This window comes from Apus apus, chromosome Z, assembly GCF_020740795.1.
Source record: "Apus apus isolate bApuApu2 chromosome Z, bApuApu2.pri.cur, whole genome shotgun sequence".
Taxonomy (NCBI): Eukaryota; Metazoa; Chordata; class Aves; order Apodiformes; family Apodidae; genus Apus; species Apus apus.
Window position 1 is genome coordinate 44,725,488 of NC_067312.1, and position 19,784 is coordinate 44,745,271.

At 37.1% G+C, this 19,784-nt stretch overlaps 1 protein-coding gene across 1 annotated transcript in view; it reads left to right on the top strand.

The window, feature by feature from the left end:
- The window catches only part of SHC3 (SHC adaptor protein 3), a 57,570-nt gene that overhangs the window by 22,419 nt on the left and 15,367 nt on the right, over positions 1 to 19,784 (top strand). The window contains exons 4-7 of the mRNA XM_051642439.1: positions 508 to 578; positions 12,746 to 12,809; positions 14,680 to 14,799; positions 17,843 to 17,896. Coding sequence (XP_051498399.1) covers positions 508 to 578; positions 12,746 to 12,809; positions 14,680 to 14,799; positions 17,843 to 17,896 — 309 coding nt within the window. The remainder of the gene's footprint in view (positions 1 to 507; positions 579 to 12,745; positions 12,810 to 14,679; positions 14,800 to 17,842; positions 17,897 to 19,784) is intronic.

A 19,784-nucleotide genomic window follows, 5' to 3' on the forward strand; every position in this document is an offset into this window, starting at 1 on the left:
CTGGTTATTATAGAATCTTCCTTGGATTGCTGATGTCCGTTTCAGCTTTCCCTGCCATAATTTACTTTTTTTTTTGTTTTAATGGAGCTTAGTTCTCTCCCTCTTAAATAAGATGCTTCTACTAACCAGTGCTAGATGAACATGCTTTACCCCACTTCCTTTTTTCATTAATGTAATTTTTGACTTTGACTGGTTTTATAACTAAAACGGAACAATCAAGATAGAGGAAAATTAAAAAGCACATCAACACATTATGAACTAGGTGTATCACAGTGATTACATTTAAGATAAAAAAGATATGTTGAATCAAACTTAGATGAAATAAAATGTTTATGGAACAAAACCATGACATACAAGAGCATAACCATAAAACCCTACCTGACACATCGGATAAATAAAATGTAAAATTAAGAGCTGTACAATGCCTTTTTAATGGTTAGCTGCATTTTCTCCCAGGACTCAAGAATAATTGTAATACACTTTACAGCTCTTTCTTTTTCCTTACAGTACTTGGGGTGTATAGAAGTCTTACGCTCAATGAGATCTCTGGACTTCAATACTAGAACACAGATTGCCAGGTAAGACTTTTTACAGGTATGTTCTTTAAGGTAAATTCTGAATTGTGTCCCCAAAGTGGAAAGGCCAGAAGATGGCAAAACACATAAAAAATAATTTTTTGCGATCATAAGTCCACTTTTTAGTTTTGTTTTAACAGGTAAATCTCCCACTTGTTATTAATAATTGAAGCTCCAACAGGGCTTAAAGGATATTTTATTTGTAGTCTTTTGATGTGCCAGGAACTGCTTTAGAAAATGTTTGCTTGCTAATTATCTAAATAAGGCACTTCTCTGTGTGGTAATTTCATGACATTTTAGCCAGTGAGAATTAAAATATGCTTAAAATCTACAATTCATTTGTCAAAATTACTTTAGGGAGCTGGTTTGGAGCTACATGTTTCTAAGTTTTTACAGTAATTTTTTATGAAAATACATCAGATTACAAACTGACTGTACAAAGGATACAAATGAAAATACATATCCATAATGATACCAGAGACAAATGAAACAAATGTTGGCTTTTCCAGTATGTATGTAAGAAACATTAAGCTTGTACTAGGTTCTTATTACAATTATTATAAACTTGTCATAATACTTTTGTAACAGTGGTACCTGAGTATAACACTGTCTTAGGAAGTGTCCATGAATGATATTTTTTTTCTACAAGATTAGTTTCTGAGAACTATAGGAAATAGTGGTGTGCAGGCTTTTCCATTTGAAACGTGGAGCTCATTTATTTCACAGAACTGTAGCACTGATGTCTTCTAGCAACTGAAGACCATGGTTTCAAATTCTGGCACCAAAATAGTGAACTAACCCTTTTCAAAGGAACACATGTAAAGTGGTATGACTGGATACAGTGCTTGAATTTCACTTAATTGAAACATCTTACAGTTGCTGATAGTCTGTCATAAACTGTTTTTCATACCATAGACAGCCAAGTATTTATTTTATTAAAATATAAAAAATATTTATTTTTAGACTTGGATGCTGATTATATCATCTGTATGAATCACAAAATCATTGAATAGTCTGGGTTGGAAGGGAACTTTAGAAGTCCAACACCCCTGCAGTGAGCAGGGACATCTTCAAATAGATCAGGTTGCTCAGAGCCCCTTCCACCCTGACCTTGAATAATTCCAGGGCATCTACCTTCTCTCTGGACAAATTGTTTCAGTGTTTCACCACCCGTTTATTCCGTATGTCTAGTCTAAATCCATACGCGTTGACTTGTAGTTACACTTGAATGCAACAGCTTTGAACTGGACCCTGCAAGTCCTCACAAACTGTAAGTCATTAATTTGTCAAAGTACTGCATTAATGAGGGGCAGAAAAGCAGAAGGACAGGTGAATGACAGAATTCTGGCATTCAGGCAAGGTAGACTATGGAGGCATTTGAGAATTTTACTACTGTGCTTTTTAAAACTCGTGTATATTTTTGTAGTATTTAAAATAATTTCATGTCTAAGCAGACTTGTAGTTCGAATGCTGGTAGCACATTCGTGTTTACTACTTTAACTTGGAAAGTAAATGGTCTTGGTTTATGAAACAGTTATGATAGCTACTCATTCTGTGTTCTACATCTGAACATGAACTGAATTAATCTTTCACTATAGGTCTTCATTGGAATAGTGTTGCATTTTTCTTATTATCTAGCTTAAAGACACAACTCTGTGTTAATACTTAAGCATATTTACTGATCTAAAGCAGAATGGTCTGCAAAAGCAAAATATCTTTCCCCTATAGTTCTTTCAATAGGAAAATTATTCTTGCCTCTTACAGTGAAACAAACTTTTTTTTTTTTTTTTTAAGTTACATTGTGGGCATTTTCTTTCTTGGCTATTTTTTCAAGCAGGAAGCCCTGTCTTCCTGTTTTGCTTATTATTTTGCATTTGCAATTTTCAATTTATCATAAAACAATGAAGACTCATCGTTCCACTGATCTAAAGCTTTTTTGAAAGTAGCAGTTTTAAGGTGACTTTTGGATCAGGATTTAGTGTCTTAATCTGCATTTAATTAATTCACCTGGCTCTAGAAATCCCCATGCCATGACTTAAGCTTAAAGTAGCCACAGAACACAGTCTATGACATGCTTTGTCATATAACATTTCATGTACAAGCCTGTTCTTTATTAAGAAAATATATTAAGGAATTATTAAAATTCACATTTGCTAATTAACTTGCTCATGCACAGTAAGAAATATAACACAGGCCTCAATATATGAACTAAATTAATAAGGCTGATGCTCTAATATTTCAGACAGAAAGTTGTCTGCTATGTCATACATTTATATTTAAGTATGTCCCTTGCTGATTTCTGTGCAGCCAGCCTCCAGTAAGAGAACTATATTTATACCTTGATGGCTTGTGATGGACTGTGACTGAGGCTTGAGTCTGTAGATCTACTAATGTTAGCTGTGACTTCTCCAGCTGAGGAACCTAGATCCACAGGTGTAGTAAAAGCTTCTTCTTAAAAGTATGGAGCTGTGTAAACTTCTCTGTGCTGTTTCCCATAAGTAGAGAAACAGATGTCAAGGGAGCTCTGATCACTTTCTGACTCATTACTTCAGAAATTTATCCTACTGCATGCATCACACCTATGTAATCTATAATTTTTTCCAAGACCTTGCAAAACTAGTCATAAAAGAAAGCAATCTGTCTAGGGTCAATGACTTCCATTATTATGCAGTATTTACTAGGTACAATTAAAAAAAATTATATAAGCCAAGTTTGCTGATTTAAGTGTGGAAATCTGGATACATCTCTTTCTAATAAGCATGCACTGTGCTTGACATATACATTTTACCTCCTTTCTAGCACTGCATCACATCCTTTTCCCTGCCTGTTTTCTTACCTTTGCTTTTCTTTCATGTTGCAGAGATCAAATATAGGAAGCCAGCCATTAGGAATCTTACATTCCCCTTTTTTCTGTCTTCTGGTTATTGCACATGTCACTTTATCTCTCTGCTAACTTTGAGGAGGAAAATAATCCCCAAACTAAAATGAAGACCAGTTCCTAGAAGAAAAAAACTTCTGTGGCTCAGTCATGGGCGGGTGACATCTGTAGTCTCTGTTTCTGCTGCAAACGTTGGTCATTATTTTAGAGAAACCGTTAGCCCCAGTCACAGACAACTATGTAATTAAATAAATTGGTGCTTGTAAAGGCCACTTAAATTGTTGGATGAATCTTTAGAAATTACTTTAAGGTTAGGCTACGTTTTCCAATCATCTAGCAAATTGGACACCCATTTAAAGTAAGAAGTTAATGGGAAAGGGTTGTCCAGATATTTTGAATGGCTTTTAAAATCACAGCTGTTATAATTAATACATTTGGAAAGTATATATATGAGTGTGTATTCATGGACCAGTCTGACAAATAAAGAACTGTGACTTTCAACTTCAGGAACTGGATTGAAGCCCCAGTGTAAGTGGTGGTCAATGGTCTTCCCTTCCTTGTCACAGTCATGTGAAAAATCTGCCTGTGCCATCTAACACTGTTGTAGCTGGCCTGTAACCTGTTTTTGCTTTGCTTTTTCACTTTCTGTAAATTAACGTGTTAAATCTTGCAGCAATACATTTATCTTTGTGTGAAAGCAGTAAGCAAGCACTGTCACTTGTCATACTCCTCATCAGATCTTAACTTTGGTGGTGCGTGACAAAAGGTGTTGTCCTAATTTTGGATCTGTTTTGAGGAAAAATGAACAGCTATGTACAATTAATAACTGATTTTTCCCTTTATCATTACACATTTGAAATATGAAGATACTTTCACTACAGGAGAAATAGGAGAACTAGAGTAATATTATTCAGTTGTATTTATTATTTTCTGTAAATAATGTAATGTCATATGAATTATTGAGCAAATAAATGGATGCACAAACCAAGGATCAGCAGTTATGCATAACAATAAATAAAAGCCAGCTGAATCTACGTGTTGTATCATTAATTATCCAGTGATAATTCTTGTCATACATGTGAAGACAAGATAAATTTCTTGGGCAGCAAGATGAAGAGAATCATTTAATTTTCAACATAGTGGAGTAACAGGAGCACTAGCAGGCACGACTGCTGAGCTAACTTCAGGTGGCAAGTGGTCCTAAATTCATCTGAAGCCTACCAACATCGTCACAGAAAGGGGCCACATTTAAGCTTGTGTTGCCAGGCTCTCTGTGCATTCAGGCTGTTTATTAAAACAAACAAACAAACAAGTCAGGTAAAAAACTTTTGCAGCACACAGTGTTTACAATCCGCATACTGTGTTTGTATGGTTATTGCTAAATCTGTTCCAGTGTAATGAGTCTTCACTGTGTTGTATGCATGAGTGTAGCTATGCACTGTTTTGAATTAGACTAATGTTGCATGCACTGTTTGTTGTACAGCAGTGTATGAACTACAGGGCTGCATGTTCATTGGTATTTAATTGAATGCAATCAATTTACTGCATGCAGCCTCAGAAAGTCACACCTCCCTGTGCTAAGCAAAACATTGCATGCTCTGTTAGTAGCAAGTAGATTAGAGGACAGAAATACTTTGTATCAGCAGTGGACACAAATCCAAACTCTGATCCCAGTCCTTTCTGTGGATCTGTTGGGCTGAACAATTTGAAAGAGAATCATGATTATTAATCATGAAAACCAAATACATTTATGCAAATATCCCAAGCTTCTGGAGGGGAGATGATGGAAATCCAGATTTTAGAGCTGGGTTTGAGTCCAATGCTAAACAATATGAATGAAGTTTAGTTGATGTAGTGTTTCTTTCAACAGTATCTATATTCTTTGCAGAAATTCAGTGTCAGCAAACATCAATGAAAAATGGATGGAAGACATTGAAAAGGAAGTATGTTTCTCCTGTGATTTTTGAATGCTAACAGGTAATGTTTTATCTGCATTGAATTCTGTATTCAATCTCCTTAACATTCTCTCTTGTTTGGAACGTGAGTTCACCCCTCCTTTCTGCTATGTGGATTCTTGTCTCTGGAGCACTGCTTAGTGGGATGGTGTTTAGAGGATGCTTAGATGATTATGCTTAGAGGATGGCAGAACACCCAGACCCTCACTGCAGTCTGGATACACGGCTTTGTGTGCAGGAAGGAGTGTGAACAAGGTTCCTCTTTCCCTGTCCACAGTTACTTCAGGGCCAAAGCTCTAAGAAGCATGGGGTGCTGACTACTGCTTAGTTCAACAGGAAACAGGATTCTCAAAAGTGGATGGTGACATCCTTATAATTCACATGATACACCTCTAAGTGGAGCAATGACAGCTATAGTGCCTGATACTGTCAGAATAATTTACATTTGCTAGTTCAGCACAGAACTGGGTTAGAATAAGTAGGGGGTTTTATGCTTAGTATTGAAATCTTTAAATTTCCATTGTAGTATTAGTGGGCAAAATGTTAGCTAGTATTTGGGTTAATTAGACTAATATATGGCAATGCAAAGTCTGAGTGGGGATAATTAATTGAGGTGCCCCATTCTACTTGTTTTTGTAAGATAGGAAGAGCCTCTCAGAAATGGGGAAAGTGGAGAGTTGAAAGCCAAATGGTCAGGTTAGCAGTTATGGATATAGCTGTACCATGGATTTTAGAAAGCTGTTGACTCCTTGTCATTCTGCAGAAGCAGAAGGACTGAGGCACAGTGGTCTTAACATGTTTTAAATGCAAATCACAATGCAAAGTTAACAAATGCCTAACACACTGGAAACAGAGACACTCTAAAGTTCTTTGGCTAACATCACCTAGCAGATCGGTTACACAGAGAAATGAAGGCATAAGGAATCGGAATGTCCTTCATAAGAGTGTGCAGTCGCACAAGACCGTCATCACTAGGTGGTTCTTTTGGCCAATACAGCTTATATATTTATAAAAAGTCACACATGCTCTGGAGTAATTCAAAAGAGCACTGTCAGAACTTTAATCCTCTAACAAAAAATCAGTTTTTTAAAGGTATTTATCTCCAAAGTCCTGCTTTGAAAATCAAGCCAGTTAGGGGTTGGAGAAAAATATACAATGGACTGAATGTTTTACTTTTACTTCTGTAAGGCTTCCTAAGCCTTCCTTTGAAATACCTCCTATGGGCTATGCTTTGAGAGATAAGATACTATACTGAATGATCTGAGACAGGACCCAGTTTGAAGGTTACTGTGGTCCTGTTTGAGTAGTAGGACAGTTCTAATTTCTCATTCTCCATGTCCCTGCTAGAGAACAGGCTGAGTGGAAAAAAGTCTGAAGGTCACAGCAGACATTGAAGGATTGAGCTACCTAAGAGATTGAAACCTCCAAACAATTTTTTCTTTAGTTTTTGGTGTGATTGACCTTGCTTTTGACAGATGGAGGTTTGTGCAGAAGGAAGGCTTTTGTAGGTGTGCATGCAACACCAAGATTTTATATACCCTCACTTTATGATCATAAAAGCTGTAACCAATATTCAAGAGGTTTCCTCTTTGAAAGGTAAACCAAATTTTAGACCAAGATTATGAATGTCTAAATAATAGTTAATTGCAGATACATATGACTGTTCTCAGCAGTGGAGGAGCAGATGTATGCCTCTTTGACATCACTTGGTGGCATACATTTGTTATAGCTCTAAGAAAAAACTGGTTACAGTTGCCTCAGTTTTGCTAAACAGAAATCTGACTGTTTGTGCATGCACAATGAAAAGATACATCTAAATGAGGTGTGTTACTGGATAAACAATTTCACTCTACATTTCTAAAAATGAGACCATTATCCAGGTCTATTTTATTAGAAGTCGTCAAGATCTTTTCTGTAACTGATGAATGAAACAAAGTTTCTGAAACCTACTTGCATGTTAGAGAAGAAGGTACAGATTGTACTGAAATTGCCTCAAATATTCCTTAAAGTTAGAACATCTATAAATACTGAGAACAGAGCTGTCACTGAACATACCAATGGATAAAAAGTTTATTTGGCAGTAAGAGCAAAATGCATTGAATTTTGTTAGCAAGCTGATGGAAGTCCCACATTGAAGATGCAGGAGCACAAGAATAACAAGCACTAGATAGATTGCATACTACATATCTAATAGCATGTGGTACTCTATGTTTAACTGTTGCCAAAGCCAACCCTTTTACTGTATAAAGTTTATTCAATAAATAAAAAGTGAAGTCAGCAAACTTCCTTTCATTTTCTGCTTGTAGATTTTCTACACGTGAAAAAACTCCATTTCCAGAAATAAAATGAAGAACTGAGGCGAAGAAAAGGAGGATTTGCCGTTTTGTGGTCAGCAGTCTTCGCTTTGGTCAGGCTGGGGTGAAAAATGGCATCTCTTGTCTCTGTGTCACTTTCTGGGGGTACTCCCCTGCAGGGGTGCTCCCTGCATGCTATTCTGAATTCGTGGCAGTAAGCATGTCTATGCCACACAGCCTCCACTTTCTATTCACACTCTCTGTTCTGTTTTGCTTAGCTACATCTCCAGTCTTACATCTTTCAGAAATGGCCAATTTGCCAGTTGGTATTTAAAATTCTGTAAAGAGAAATACATAGCTTAAGTCTTCAGAGCTTGTGAATGTCCTCTGTGTTACTTCAGACAGCACATGCTCATTTTACTTGTTTTTGCAAATGGACAAATAATATTTCAATTATTAAATGGATTTATAAAAATATATTTTTGGTCTCTGTTTTGGTTTTTTTTTTCAGAAGTAAGTTATTTTTATATTTAGTATAGACTTTATTTCTCCTTAGTAAATACTGGTACAACATTTGGTAATGATTTATAAATTATTTTTAAAATTGGCAGGAGTACAATACTGTTAAGAAATAACTGGAAGCCTCTAATACAATTATTCTAGATATGTCATGCTTTCATTTAAAAAGTCTATCTTGTGCTGTTTGCCATTTAAACTGTGAAGCCCTACGCTTTGAAGGTGGAAAAGATAAACTTTGGAACTATAGGATACTAGAAGATAGTAACAAGAGAGTATTGTTAGGTTTTAAGTCTTGCCATACAAAATATTTCAGACTAAAACCTAGCCACAGTTTCTCATCTCAATATTTGAGGTGACTATATGTTTTCCAGATATGTTGAGAAATCTGTGTAATTTGTATGTGCCTATCATTTATCTGAAACATGAGTACCAGAATTCTGTTTTTTAATCAATTAAATTGCATTAATTAAAAACAAGATCAACAAAACCTAGCATCACAGCCCCCAAAAATTTTTGAAACCTCAAGAAGGGAGGGTATTTTCAGGTGATGGTGTTTCATAAGGGAACAGATTAGAGCTTCCTGAGTGAGCTACTTTATATAACAGTAAAATATGACTAAAGCTATGAAAAATACCAGGGCATTAGCCTTTTTAATGGAACAAAATGGCAATATAAAATGTGGGGTTTTTTCTGTCTCCGAGAGATGTCAAGTCACTTGAAAGCAGGATGGGTCAGCCTCAGAAAGTGCATACTGGTAATTTTTTCACTGGATACATTTTTGTGCTGAAATTGTGTATGAAATACACAACATATTTTGTGCCAAGAAAATGACTCCAAAGTATGACCATCTGCAAAGCAGAAAATAACTCTTAGACAGATTTAGAATGCAACATGTGGTCTCTACTGCAGACAGCATGGTAGCTAATTCTACAAGAGATCAAGATAATTCCACACTGGTATTTTTCTGAGCCTAGCTAATGAAACAGCATGTGGCCTAGAAAGGTGTAATGAGTGTCTGTGTCAAATAACTTTCTTATTGGAAAGGAGTTACATGTAGTCACATCCAACTTTTCCAAAGTCTGTCCAGCTGTTTAGCCATGCAGGTATGTCCAGAGCTTTTGCTTTTGCCTTCTTTAGACAAGCAATTTTGTGACTCAAGTGTTTGTGCTGCAGAGGCATTTGCAAAATTGATTTGCTGCAAAAAAAGCTCACGTCTGCCCTGTGCTGCCTGGCAAGCTAGAAAGAAGTCTTTAGGATGTCTTTTCCACATCATCAGGCTATCTGTGTAAAGACCACCACCCCCAGTGATCTAGATTACTCTGAACAGAGAGATCCAGGAACCTGCCCCTGGAAAAAGTGCATATTAGAGCAGTGGCATATACTCAGACATGCTCCTTTTTTTTCCATCAGGTGCTTCTTTAAAACTTCTTAACTTTCCAGTGGGAGCAGCACTGTGCCTTTTGTTGCAGGTGCACAAGGAGTTGCTGCCAGGCTACTCTGACCTTGCCTAGGCACAATTGCTCTGAATATATTTTCTGAAGTTTCCAGCATTTTCACCATCATTGTTAACTTAAACCCTGCAGTTGCTTGAGTACATTCAGTTTTCATAGAATTTCAAAAGCAGATGCTAAAAGAATTGTCAAATTCAAGTTCAGATGTCCTGCTTCATCTCATGTATATATCAACCAAATGAGACCTTTCTTGGGTCCTTCCTGCCAATGCCAGTCTTCCTGCAGACCTTGGGAACACTGAGTTTTTTAAAACTGAGATATTTTACTAAAAGGGAGACAGGTAATTGGAAAATCTACAGTGCTTTGTTACTGAGTGAGAGGACATATATCCTAGCTTTTCAGCTGCTTAGTACTTTCTGTGCTCTTGTGATGCAGGGCTTTCCAAATAGTAACCAAGGCTGCCTTTCTAACACCCAGCCCCTCAGCTTAAGCCTTTTCAGGTGGTGCATTTCCTCTTCTGCACTCAAATGGCAGTTTTGATCAACATGCTTTATGTCTGATTATCACGAGCTGGCAGGCAGAAGAGGTAGTAGCAAAACCACTACAAATCCCAGCCTTGCACCAGAAAAATAACAAGCTTGTGAATGTTTTTTGTCAGATGAGGTGGCCTCAAAATTCCCTGTCCATGCTGCTGCTAGAAAGAGATGAGATGGGCAAATAAGAAAACAAAGGATGTTACAGGTGAATTTAGCCCTCAAGCACAGTTTCTATCTCTGAAATGCAAATCCTTTTTTGAGAGGCAAATCTTATGAAGAATCTTGATGTGTTAATCAAATCACTGGAGAAGGCAAAGAAGATGAAGTGCAGATAATGTCTTTGTGTCAGCAGTTTGCAGCCAAAATGTCTAGAAACTTCAGACACACCTGATGAAGCAAGAAAAAGGGTCTGAAAGAAAGCTGTGGGCTGGCAACTGCCACAGGTCTGGACTACCCACCCTATCGCCTCTAAGGGATTTGGTTCAGTGAAGTAAAGATAAGAGAAACCACAAGTTTTAGCTCAGTAGCAAGCCTGAGGCTGTGGCTCTGTATAACAATGCCTGTTTGCTTTTCCTGAGTCAGAGAAATGCATTTCTGGTGGAGAAGAAGAATATTTCTTTACCCTGATTACGTTTTCAGTTTTAACCCATCTTTCAGTATCATCATGATCAAAATGTGTGATGCTTGCTTTGCTGTATTTCTTAGATGCACCAGGGCTGCTTTTTTTAACCAGTAGATTTTTACTTGCTGTGTAAGAAAGGTTAGTAGCTACGTTAACTGGAACACTTGTTTGGAGTCAAAGAAGGATTGTGGTAAATGTGGGAACTAAATACAAGCACTGAACTGTGAAATGGATGCTGTTGTAGCTGTGATTATCTGAGGGCATTGTTTGTAATGGGAGGTTATTTCATTACATGGGCAGATGTAGCTGGGGAAAAAACAAAGACAAGCTGTGGAATCCTCAAGACCTGAAGAAAGGATTGTGTGCCTGAAAGCTTATTTTACTCTCTCTTGTTATGAATCTCATGCCTCTTCAGAATGATTGGACTTTAACTGGCTGCAAGGCTGATTCCACCATGATCCACCTACCCCCAACAAATCTAAAATTCATACCGTTCTTTGACATGATTCAAACTTGGATTGTGCCCTAGGTGAAAGCACCTGAGGCATAGCTATATAGCAATTACGTACTGAAAACAGATAAATCTGTGACATTTGCTGAGCCATTGTATGTTTCATGCTGATACATGTATGACATTTCTGTAGGGATTCACTTGTTGATCCTCTGCATTCACCAAATGTGTAGTTGAAATATCATCCTGCACATGCCTTAAAACTGAAATAATTTATGTTTTTATTCAGGTAATGTATCAAGGTTTTGGTTATTTTGACTGTTCTTGAAGTTAATTGTCTCCAATTCAGGTTTGGTGTTGTATTGTTTGTTTGTTTGTTTTTGGTTTTAATAAAATACATGTTATTTGTATGGTTTAGGTATAAATATAATGTACTGTTAGTCTCAATACATATTTAAAACACTTAAACAAGGTTTGAGGTCACATTTTTTTTGTCCCTGTGCTACTGCTCTGTCTTACAGTATCAACAGGACAGGTCTATTGCAGCTTTTTAGCTAATTTTCACAGGAAGGTCTGTGCTGGAAAAAAAGAAAATTCTAAATACAGAAAAGATTTACTGTCCAGATGGTAAGTTGTTAAATACCAAAAGAATCTAAAAGATTTGTGTATAGCAGTATGATTTCAAGAGTTTTTGTACTTTACAGTTACTGTCCTATGAGATAGTGCTAATCAAATTAGTTTTCAACATGCATTTCTTTCATTCAATCTGAGTGCAATGGGAAGAACAAAGATAATCAGAAAACTGAATAAAAATGTTAATGGCACTATTTTGTTTGCAAAATAAAAACAAGGCCACAAATAAATTATTCAGAATGCATTGAACAAATATAAATTTAAATTTGTACATTGTACATTGTATACAACACGCATATTACCAGGAATATTTTAGGGTTCTGATATTATCTAAAGCCAGGTGATTTTATTCTGATGGGAAAAGTGCCTAATAAGGCAGTAAGAAAAATGATATTTACTACCCCCTACATTACAAGAAAGGTTTGAAAGAGAAGGTGCAAAGAAATACTGATTAAAGACATATAATCAGATTCTTCATGGCTTTATAAAGTACAAAAATGACACTTGAAAGAAGGTATTAATACTAATATTCTAATCTATGGTGAGAAAAGGTGTTTTTAATAGTGTGAGAAAGTATTTTTATCCTTTGTAGTACTCAAGGTACCCTTCCTTACACTAAGGCTGACTATGTACTCTCTTCTGCTTCACACCGAAATAATCTAAATTTAAATGACACCTGTTTCAGCATTGTGAAGAGACCTAACTGACCTGCTAACTATCCTCACTTGGGAACAGAATTACAGTCTGACGCTGCTTTCTACCAGTGCATTTCAAATATCATGAAGAAACCTACACGTTGATTTGCTGTAAAGCTTTTTTCTGTCTCTTTAGGGAAGCAATCAGTCGTGTTTGTGAAGCTGTGCCTGGTGCCAAAGGAGCCTTCAAGAAACGAAAGGTATTTTTCTTTTCTTGTAGTGCAGGTGACTGTATTTGCTTAGTTCGACACAGGGGAGACCAGGTGCAGCAGGTAGATGACTTTAAAGCAGCTTTGCATATAGTTAATAATTTAAAGTATTGGCTGTTTTCACCCACCTCAGGTTCCCTTTCACCCTTTTTGTCAGGATTTTCTTTTATAGGTATCTTGAAGTATGACTACATCCAGTGAAAAGGCTGTGCCTTGCCTTTGTGTTCCTACTGTAGAAATCCCCTCCTTTTTCTTGTCTTTCTCTTGTAGATTGCAGGTGAAAGGCTTAAAACAATCCAAAAGGGATGCCTTTTCATAAAATGCAGGAGTAAATTGTGGAAATAGGTGCTGGAAGCTATTGCAGACGCCAAACATATACATAATTTTGAAAGTTATTAGATCTGTTCTTGGAGCATAACTCTACTGGTGACAGTTAGTGAGTCTGGAAGTCATTGGTTTGGGGGAATTGTGAGAACATACCAGCTGATGATGCCTTGTGTCCTATGCTCTTTCCATAAACACCTGTGGCCAATGCTTGGTGGTCAGGACTGGTGGCAGGTCCCGTGGGTGTTGGCCTGACATGGTTATTACTGTGCTTATTCTTATTTGTGTAGTAGGAGTTAGGATCTGCAGGAAAGGAGTGGAGGAAGCCTCAGCTGAGCTCCTGCACTGACAGCTGTCAGCAGTCTTGCACTGCCTGCTCTTTCAGGGGCCTGCTAGCAAAGCTGGGATTGAATGCTAACTGTAAGGTAAAGAGTATAGAAAGCAGTTAATTGTAATCCTTGTGTATGTTGTTGACTGCAGAAGAATGGGCAGGTGAAGGAAAAAGTCTGCCTGCTTCCCCAGCTGTTCCACTGTCTAGGTAGAACCCCAGCAGAAAGGGATAGGATGAAATGCCACTAGTTTACAATGGAGAATCTTCCCCTGTTACAATAAGGCATATGTGACAACATATGTCACAGTGAAATATGAAATAATCTCAGGCATTAAGGTAGTGGATTCTCTGCCCCCACTGCCAAATTTATCTCATTGCCATTTCTATGTTCTCTTGCTTTTGTTTTCAAACCTTAAAGAGGAAAACACTTTTTTCTTGGGAAAGAAAAATGATGCAAATTATCATTGGAATGAGACACCTTGCTGTATTACTGGTTTTAGATGCAATGTTGCTTATTGTTTATTGACAAGAAATAGTGTTTTAAAGTAAGTTTACTTGCTAAGATGAAAATTTTTCCAGTAACAGAATTTCAGACATATGTTAAAGACAGATATCTTCTGTCAGTCTGCACTTTCATTATGTTTATGCAGGTAGTGGCTTCTGAATTTGGTTAAGATGGCATGTACTTCTTGAGGCCAAGTTTTCACTCCTTACCCACACTGTGGGCAGGTGCTCCTTAGACATTAGGTGTAAAATATGAAGGTGTAAGGAAAGAAGAGAAACAAGAATATTTAAAAAACCTTATTTTAAACAAAAGTTAATGAAGTTCTAGGTCTGTAAAATGACAAAGTTAAAATAGTGAAGCACAAATGTTACATATCAGCAATATGTAGATAGCATATTTTTAATAGCTTGAACAGAACAAAAGGAAGCTGAAACTGAATATTTATGTAAGCTTCAAGGAGTAAAGAAGTGCAAGTGTGTCCATCCTGCTAGGGACAAAACTTTCCTAGCTAGTAGTAGTAGTAGTTCTAGTCATATAAATGGGAAACTGTCTCCAGAGGAGAACACCTGTTGCAATTTTTTTATTTTTGAAAAATCAGCAACTTTTTAGAAACCTTTAAGATTATAGCTAGCTCCACACATAACAAAGCTCATCCCAAATAAACAGAGAAGAAAAATGTCTTTTTTTCCCACTTCTCACAGCCACCAAGCAAAGTTCTTTCTAGCATCTTGGGAAAGAGCAATCTTCAGTTTGCAGGAATGAGCATAATGCTGAATATCTCCACCACCAGCTTAAACCTAATGACTCCTGATACAAAACAGGTAAGTGTAACTGCCATATTAATTTGGGAGGCTTTAAATTAACAGCCTACTGCACAGTTATTTGCTGTCTGCCAATATACTCAGTTGCTCAAAATTATTCTGCAATAATGCCTATAAAATGAATGAAAACATGATATAAAGTAGGCTGAGAAACATAGTTTGCTCCAGTATTCAACAGAGCTTTGATTAATTATTTTCTTATTGCCATGTTTCAGTTATCTTGGTTTTGGTTTTAAAAACCTGACATGGCATTTTTTGGTACGATCACAAACTTTCAGAGTGTTAAAACCAATGTATTTGGAGTAAGTGACTAAAGGACTAAATGGGCATCCCCAGTTTTGTTACCGTTGTTCCTTAGAGCTTTTAAGGGAAATCTATTCCTGAGGCACTGCTAAAATAGAGCCTCAGGATTTTGCAGTACAGGGATATGCCAGTTTGTTACAAAGACAAGGCGGCCTTTTTCCAGCAGTCCATTTCTTCTTTCTTCTGCTGAAGGAACAGAAAGACTTAGGAAATCACTGCAGTGGATTGGGAACAATGTATAAGATGAGAAAATACCTTGCTCAAGGTACATAAAGCAGACAGACGTGTAGTCACTGCTGTGATATTTGCTGCGAGTGATGTACTCCCTTAAAGCATGCAACTTTCTGCCTAGATACAGCTAGAGAGGCAGTTCCTGCTGTCCCTAGGAGGCCCAGAATTAAATAATAAGAAAAAATACATACATTGTCTGTTTAAAAACTTGCTGTTACTGTTATATTTTCATTTATTTGTCTTTATTCTTATCCTTATTTAGAAAACATAATCCAATGCAGTGAGCACTGAGCCTGTGGGAGCACTGTTATGGCTGGTTGTGTTAGTTTGGAGCTTTACTATGAAACACACACAACAATACTTTTCATAAGGACAGTTGTCCCCAGTCAGAAGCATAGGAACTTGATTTTAATTAGATCTAATAAAGAGCCAAACCCTGAAAGTTGCCTTGTCTTCAACTAACATCAGGGTGGAAATGGTGTTCAGCTGATTTATCCCAGGGATGAATCCTGCCCTAGATATTTTGCCTTTTCTCTGACAAAACTGTTTATCTTTCTCCCACATCATTCTATTTGAGATAGACTTGGTTTGAGTGCTGCAGGCCTGGGAAATGCCTGGTTTATCAAAGATTAGTCAGGCTGTGTTCTCCCATGTTTCTTGTTTGTGCCAAGTGCTTGATTTGAAAGTAAGTATGGCCCAGCAGCTTTGCCCTTTGAGGCCCCCTAGAAAGATGGCTGTGAACTTCTCTAATAGCCTCTTTTTCCCAGAGGGACTGAAAGGAAAGAAAAGACAGCACAGTGTTGTTGGCCCTTGTGATAGCAGGAAAGCAACTGCATGTATCCCTGCACCACAGCTCAGGATGAGTGAAAGATTATTTTGTTTCAGTTTGCTCGTTCATGTAAAGTGCAGATCAGGGTAGATCAAAATGTTTCAAATTACATGACAATGAGAGTGAATAATTTCATTTTAAGCAATGCTGTCATTTGATATGCCTTGTTTCAATATTTTGGTATTGGGAGGGTGATGTGGGGTGGAGGAGTGGTGATGGGGTGGGGGCAGGTGGGGAAATACCTTTGCCTAAAACTAAACAAAATTGTTTAGCTGTGGATTTTTTTTTATTATTTTTTTTTTAAAGCATTTGACATGAGCTGATGGTTTCAAGCACTTTTCAGTTTTCTTGAAATAAATTTTGAAGTGATATGAAACATATTTTGGTTTTTATGATGATGACCTAAGAGACTGGATGGTTTGCCCAATTCAAGATAGGGAAATATTAAATGTGGAACTAATCTTCACTAACTAATCTCTATTGTTAGGATCATTTCTTGATGGGAAAAAGAGAAGGAAGTCCTCACAATGGTGAACAATGGTTCATCATTGGACACTTCAAAATTAACCACATCTTCAGAGGCTGCTGTGGGACAAGCATTGAGAATTAAGTACTTTTTATATGAAAGAAGCACTACAGATAGCTGTCAACTCTGACTTAGTAAGGCAGCAAGACCCAGAGAAATTCATGTCAGTCTTTTTTTCTTTCCAAGGAAGATAGTTGCTAGTTCAGGGCTTTAAGATACAGGATGGGGAAAACAGCCTGGAGAATATATTTTTAGCCTCATGTTTTCCAAAACCAGTTTTTAAACTATGTGGTATGCTATCCAAAGTGAGCAATTGAGGTCCAAATCACTATTATCACATGCCCTGAGGTACTAAATAAGGGCCTGCCCAATGCAAGACAAATTCCTTGGCATGGTTTCTGTGACTCAAATGAGCAAGGGAAATTGTCTTTCAAATTACCTTTTTTCCCCCTGGTTGTTGCATGATTTCTTTGTTAAAAGATTTCTTAAGTTAAATCACAGAACACAGCAGTGGAGCAAAGCTCTTCTTCTTGTGTTAGACACTCCTGAGAATTTGTTTCTTCCCAGAGAAATATGATATTAGTTCAAATTGTACACAAGTAAATATAATTTCAAATACCCTGGAGCATGCCTGATGTTTTGTCCACAATGCTATGTCGCAGCAAGATTCAAAGTTTTGTTTGCATATTGCAAACATCTAGGTGTTGGTGAAACAGAAAATGACACAGTAGATGTTGGAAGCAATGTCAGGATCCTTAGCTGGTTTGCAGTTTGACATTATTTAATTGATTTCACCAGAATGGCATCAGCAGAAATGTATTTTAATAGGACTCTTTTTCTCCATTCATCACTATCTGTAATAAAGACAGTGAGGTTTAGCAGACTAAAGATTCTCCAGAGCTACTGTATGACAGATCTATGTGGTTTATTGGTGTTTTGCCATGGCCTACTACATTTTAAAAAACACCAGAATAGATACATTCATCCATAAGTTTGTTTTTATTATCATATTACTCTTTGCACTCCTTGTAAATGAAATGCAGAGGTAACTTTTTGGTTTTGGATTTTCACACCTATATAAACCAAAAAGAAATCAAAAGGATAAACTGTAAGAAAACCTAGTGACTCATACTTACCCTTTCTGATCCGTACAGATCATAGCAAATCACCATATGCAATCAATTTCCTTTGCATCTGGAGGGGATCAGGTAAGCATTCTTTTAAAGCTTTTTCCGCATTGCTTTTGGAGGACTGAGTGACAAAATTTATTGCATAGCCTACTGAAAGAAAAATTTAACCACAATAGCTCCTATTTCTTGTTTCATAAATTCTTCTTGATTGTTGCCATCAAACTCTTTTTGAGGGAAACAAGTGACAAGCAGTCATAAATTATTCTCTTTGAATGACTGAAACAAAAGGTATCAAAGGGCTGTGAACATTCATATGATAACTGATGAGCAGCGCTCTGTTTTTCAGAGTAAGGTAGTATAGTCATATGGGTAGCATTTTTTAATTTTTGTCCTAAATGTTTTTTTATTTTGTATTTTTACAGTAATATACTAGGTTGCAGTTATATTTATACTGATGTATGAATTTTTTTTTTCTTCTAATCTTTAAGTGCACATTGAGAAGACTGTGTTAAACACTGCCTTCAGTTCTATTTGTTGCAATCATGCAGCTTGAAGACAGGCTTTCAGGAAAAGCTCAGATCTTTCTTTCTTGTTATGCAAAGCTTTCAGATATACCTACACATTTGGTTCTTTTAGATGAAAGGGTAGACTCCTACTTGTTGCAGTTTTTCCCTGTTTTTATAAGCAGTCCATCCAAAGGCATATTAAACGTGTTTAAAAAATATTTGTCACCTAGGAAGCAATGAGAGAATTATAAAACAGGGACCTTCAAACCTCTAAGGTAAGAGGTGTGCAAAGCTTTTAAACTTAGAGTCATTGAATGTGTCTGCCTTTTCCTCCATCATATGATTATTTATAATTTATCAGTCATTTACTAAAGGTATAGCTCTGCTGAGCTCAGCTCAGTTCCAGAAGGAAAAAGGACACCAGATCATAATAGTTTGGGAAACTAAACATTGATCAACAGCGGCTTTGAAATACAACAGATTGCAGCAGATGCTGTAAATGAACAATACCTGAAGTGGGCAGAGGAGTAATTAGCACAGTTTCCTGACTCCATCAGAAGATTCTTTGCTCCCCGTCTGCTATCCCAAATGCTAAGTCCTGGAAACACCATTGCACACTGCCCACTGATAGAGTGATTTACCAGGAAAGAGGAGAGGAGCAGCAGTAGAGATTGGATATGGAGTAATCGAGCTCTTCCAAGTGTTATAGGGACAAAAATCATGCTACTGAGTCAGTGAGCTACCAGAGAAGTAAAATTGCATGGTGTAAGGGAGCCTACAAGAGGCAGTGAAATTGTAAAGTTGTATTCCAAATAAGACCACTTAACTGTGATCTCATTCTGGGAGTGCAGAGGGTAGTTATGAGTATCTAGTGATGCTCTACACAGGCTTGTCTCAGTGGGCTGGTACCTGGCACAACTTTAAATCAAAAGCTTAGTCATAAAGCAAGTGGTTACTTTGTCCTGCACACACATGGAATAAGACAAGATGCAAGGGTGTGACTTAAGCCACAGCTTGATTAACCCATCTGAGGATCACCCAGACATAACTTTCATCAGTCCCTAATGATTTCCACTTGGTGGAGGACTGCCACCAGCACACAGTATACCTTGAAAGCAATTGGGCTCCAGCTCATAAACTCATCTCATCAGATGAGATTTAAAATGGATGGAGAAGGGCCTTGCTGAAGTAGGAACCAAGATCTGTGTCCATGTTTCTTCAGGAAATACTTCCCTTTTTTTGAATTTTTAAGTTTGGTTTACTTAGAAGCATGACATTACTGCCCCTACTTTTCACCCCATCCACTATTCTGCTTTGGATGTCTGCAACACTCCAGCAATTAGCTTAGCATCTTCTTTCCCACTCCCTTAGTATTAATTACCTTCATCATTAAAAGTATATCAACTAGAGAGGTGTTCCACAGTCTTGGAGAACACCTTAAGTACCATATATATTTTTGT